Here is a 3,385-nt window from a genome sequence, read left to right as displayed (position 1 = left end):
ACCTGGGCGGCAACCCCTCCGGGCCTCGGCGCACGATCACGGGTGGCGGGGACGGGGGCGCTAGGCCACGGAGCCCATTTGTAGAGGAGACCGCAGGAGGCCGCTCCACGACCGAGACGGGCGCGCGCGGGGTTGATTTTTTGTATTTTTAGTAGAGACGGGGTTTCACCATTTTGACCAGACTGGTCTTAAACTCCTGACCCTCATGATCCACTTGCCTCCGCCTCCCAAAGTGGTGGGATTACAGGCATAAGCTACCTCACCTGGCCAGTAATGCTGATTTCTTAAGTTCATTTTAGTATGAACTCCATAATTTTGCTATACTTGATACTTGTGTTTCATCTGTAATATTGTTTACTTAATACAGTGCTGTTTTTTTTTTTGAATAGAGTCTTGTTCTGTTGCCCATGCTGGAGTCCAGTGATGTGATCACAGCTCACTGCAGACTTAAACTCCTAGGCTCAAATTATTTTCTGATTTTCCCACCTCAGCCTCTGGGGTAGCTGGGACTGCAGATGGGAACCCCCACACCTGGCTAATTTTTAAATTTTTTATAGAGATAGGTCTCCCTTTGTTGTCCAGGCTGGTCTTGATCTCTTGGATTCAAGCGATCCTCCCACCTTCATCTCCCAAAGTGCTGGGATTACAGCTGTGAGCCACCCCACCCAGCCTAATAGATACATATTTTAAAATAATTTCATTATTATTTTCAATTGAGGTCTTGCCATGTTGCCCAGCTGGTCACACAAACTCCTGGCCTCAAGTGATCCAACCACCTCAGCCTCCCAAGGTGCTGGGATTACAGGTGTGAGCTACCACATACAGTTTAGTCTAATATTTTTATTTAATTCTGGGAACATATTTTGGCTAGGTTTGAGATACATTTGTTTAGTAAGGCTTATTATTGGGAACTTCTTTTTTGATCTTTTTTGAGACAAGTTCTCACTCTGTCACTCAGGCTGGAATGCAGTGGCATATTGGTAGCCCACTACAGCCTCAACCTTCTGACCTCCCATACTCAAGCAATTCTCCTACCTCAGCCCCCGGATAGCTGGGACTGCAGGCATGTGCTTTTATGCCTGGTTAATTTTTAAATTTTTTCGGGAGATGGGATGTCACTGTGTTGCCACCATACCTGGTCTACTCAGTGGATTTAAAAAAAAATATTATGAAGCAGGCTGGCTGTAGTGGCTCACATCTGTAATCCCATCACTTTTGGAGGCTGAGCCAGGATGATCGCTTGAGTCCAGGAGTTTGAGAGCAGCATGGGCAACAAAGGGACACCCTGTCTCTATTAAAAAAAAATTTTGAGGCCGGGCGCGGTGGCTCAAGCCTGTAATCTCAGCACTGTGGGAGGCCGAGGCGGGTGGATCACGAGGTCAACATGTCGAGACCATCCTGGTCAACATGGTGAAACCCCGTCTCTACTAAAAATACAAAAAATTAGCTGGGCATGGTGGCGTGTGCCTGTAATCCCAGCGACTCAGGAGGCTGGGGCAGGAGAATTGCCTGAACCCAGGAGGCGGAGGTTGCGGTGAGCCGAGATTGTGCCATTGCACTCCAGCCTGGGTAACGAGAGTGAAACTCCGTCTCAAAAAAAAAAAAAAAAAATTGTGAAATAAAGGGTGTTTGTTCTGTAAGCTATAAAGGAGAAGAGCCCGGATATTTTAAGCAAGCTAATGGATGGTTTGTGGAGTAGAAATTCCTTGTATTGTGAACTCTTGTACATTGCTTCCTGGCCTGATTATCTTTTTTTTTTTGCCTGAGTTACTTCTCTGCATCTCTTTATGTTCCTGCCAGTAACCAACCCAAAACGTGTGTTGTGTTTTCTCTGTTTCAGAGCTCCAGCATTGACTTTCTAGCAAGCCAGGGATTTGATTTTAATAAAGTTTTTCGCAATGGTAAGATTATGTGTGACCTATCTTTAGAGCTTATAAACCTTCAAAATGTCTTTGGGAAGTAGGTCTGGACTTGATTGGGAATTATTATTTTGTGCCTGCTGAGACACAGTCTCAGAGTTCCAGCATACACGTGCAGCCAGCACACATGTGCAGCCTTAGACTTTTTGAAAACTTGCTTACTGTGACCTTTTTTTCTTTTTTCTTTCTTTCTTTCTTTTTTTTTTTTTTTTACTGTGACCTTTTCTTTAAAAAAAAAAACCATAATCAGACATGAGCTGAACAGGAGAATAGATGCAACTTCATTTAACTCTGATAAGGACTTTCAAACTCCTCTGAGTTTTTGTTTTTTTGAGACGGAGTCTTGTTCTGTTGTCCAGGCTGGAGTGCAGTGGTGCTGTCTAGGCTCACTGCAATTTCCGCCTCCCAGGTTCAAGGGATTCTCCTGCCTCAGCGTCCTGAGTAGCTGGGATTACAGGCGCCCACCACCACACCCGACTTATTTTTGTATTTTTAGTAGAGATGGTGTTTCACCATGTTGGCCAGGCTGATCTTGAACTCCTGACCGCATGATACACCCAATCAGCCTCCCAAAGTGCTGGGATTACAGGCATGAGCCACTGTGCCTGGCCTCAAACTCCTGTTTTTATTGAGTGCAGTTTATTTTACCACTGGTGTGACTTAGTGGCCTAACTCACCACCTGTGGGGAATGCTTGTTTTCTTCCAATGTGACAAGAGGTGTGTACTTTACAAATGTCCTGTATTCCAGTGATGCTGTAATGAAAACCCTCTTTTCCAACCGGTGTATGTTTATTTTTGTTTTATTATTTATTTATTTATTTGAGATAGAGCCTCCCCCTGTCACCCAGGCTGGAGTGCAGTGGCGCAGTGTCGGCTCCCTGCAACCTCTGTCTCTCAGGTTCAAGCGATTCTCCTGCCTCAGCCTCCCTAGTAGCTAGGATTACTGGCATGTGCTACCGCACCCAGCTAACATTTTGTATCTTTAGTAGAGACGAAGTTTTACCATGTGGGCCAGGCTGGTCTTGATCGCGTGACCCTTAGGATTCTCCCACCTTGGCCTTCCAAAGGGCTAGGATTACAGGCATGAGCCAATGTGCCCAGTATGTTTATTTTTTATAGCACCTCTGCTGGCAGGAAATATTTTTAATTTTTTTGAGACAGGGTCCCGCTCTGTCAGCTAGGCTTCGTGCAGTGGTACAATCATAGCTTAGTGGAGCTTTGACCTGCTGGGCTCAAGTGATCTTCCCACCTCACCTGCATGAGTAGCTGGGATTACAGCTATGTGCCAGCATGCCTGGCTGCTTTTCCTATTTTTTGTAGAGATGTGATTTTGCCATGTTGCCCATGCTGCTCTTAAATGCCTGTCCTCAAACAATCCACCAGCCTTGGCCACCCAATGTGCTGGGATTACAGGTGTGAGCCCCCATACCCTGCCTGCCTGTTCCTTTTTTTTTTTTTTTTTTTT

The 3,385-nt window shown here is 45.6% G+C and overlaps 1 protein-coding gene across 3 annotated transcripts in view; it reads left to right on the top strand.

Moving 5' to 3' along the window:
- The window catches only part of PARN (poly(A)-specific ribonuclease), a 200,313-nt gene that overhangs the window by 10,973 nt on the left and 185,955 nt on the right, over positions 1–3,385 (top strand). For all 3 annotated transcript variants that reach the window (XR_001828543.2, XM_017540011.2, XM_017540012.2), the window contains exon 6: positions 1,841–1,901. Coding sequence is in view for 2 of the 3 variants with exons in the window: in XM_017540011.2 (XP_017395500.1) it covers positions 1,841–1,901 (61 nt within the window). In the remaining variant the exon portion in view is untranslated. The remainder of the gene's footprint in view (positions 1–1,840; positions 1,902–3,385) is intronic.

The sequence above is a fragment of the Cebus imitator genome, unplaced genomic scaffold, assembly GCF_001604975.1.
Source record: "Cebus imitator isolate Cc_AM_T3 unplaced genomic scaffold, Cebus_imitator-1.0 Scaffold122, whole genome shotgun sequence".
Taxonomy (NCBI): Eukaryota; Metazoa; Chordata; class Mammalia; order Primates; family Cebidae; genus Cebus; species Cebus imitator.
This window is presented reverse-complemented; position numbering and strand designations above follow the sequence as displayed.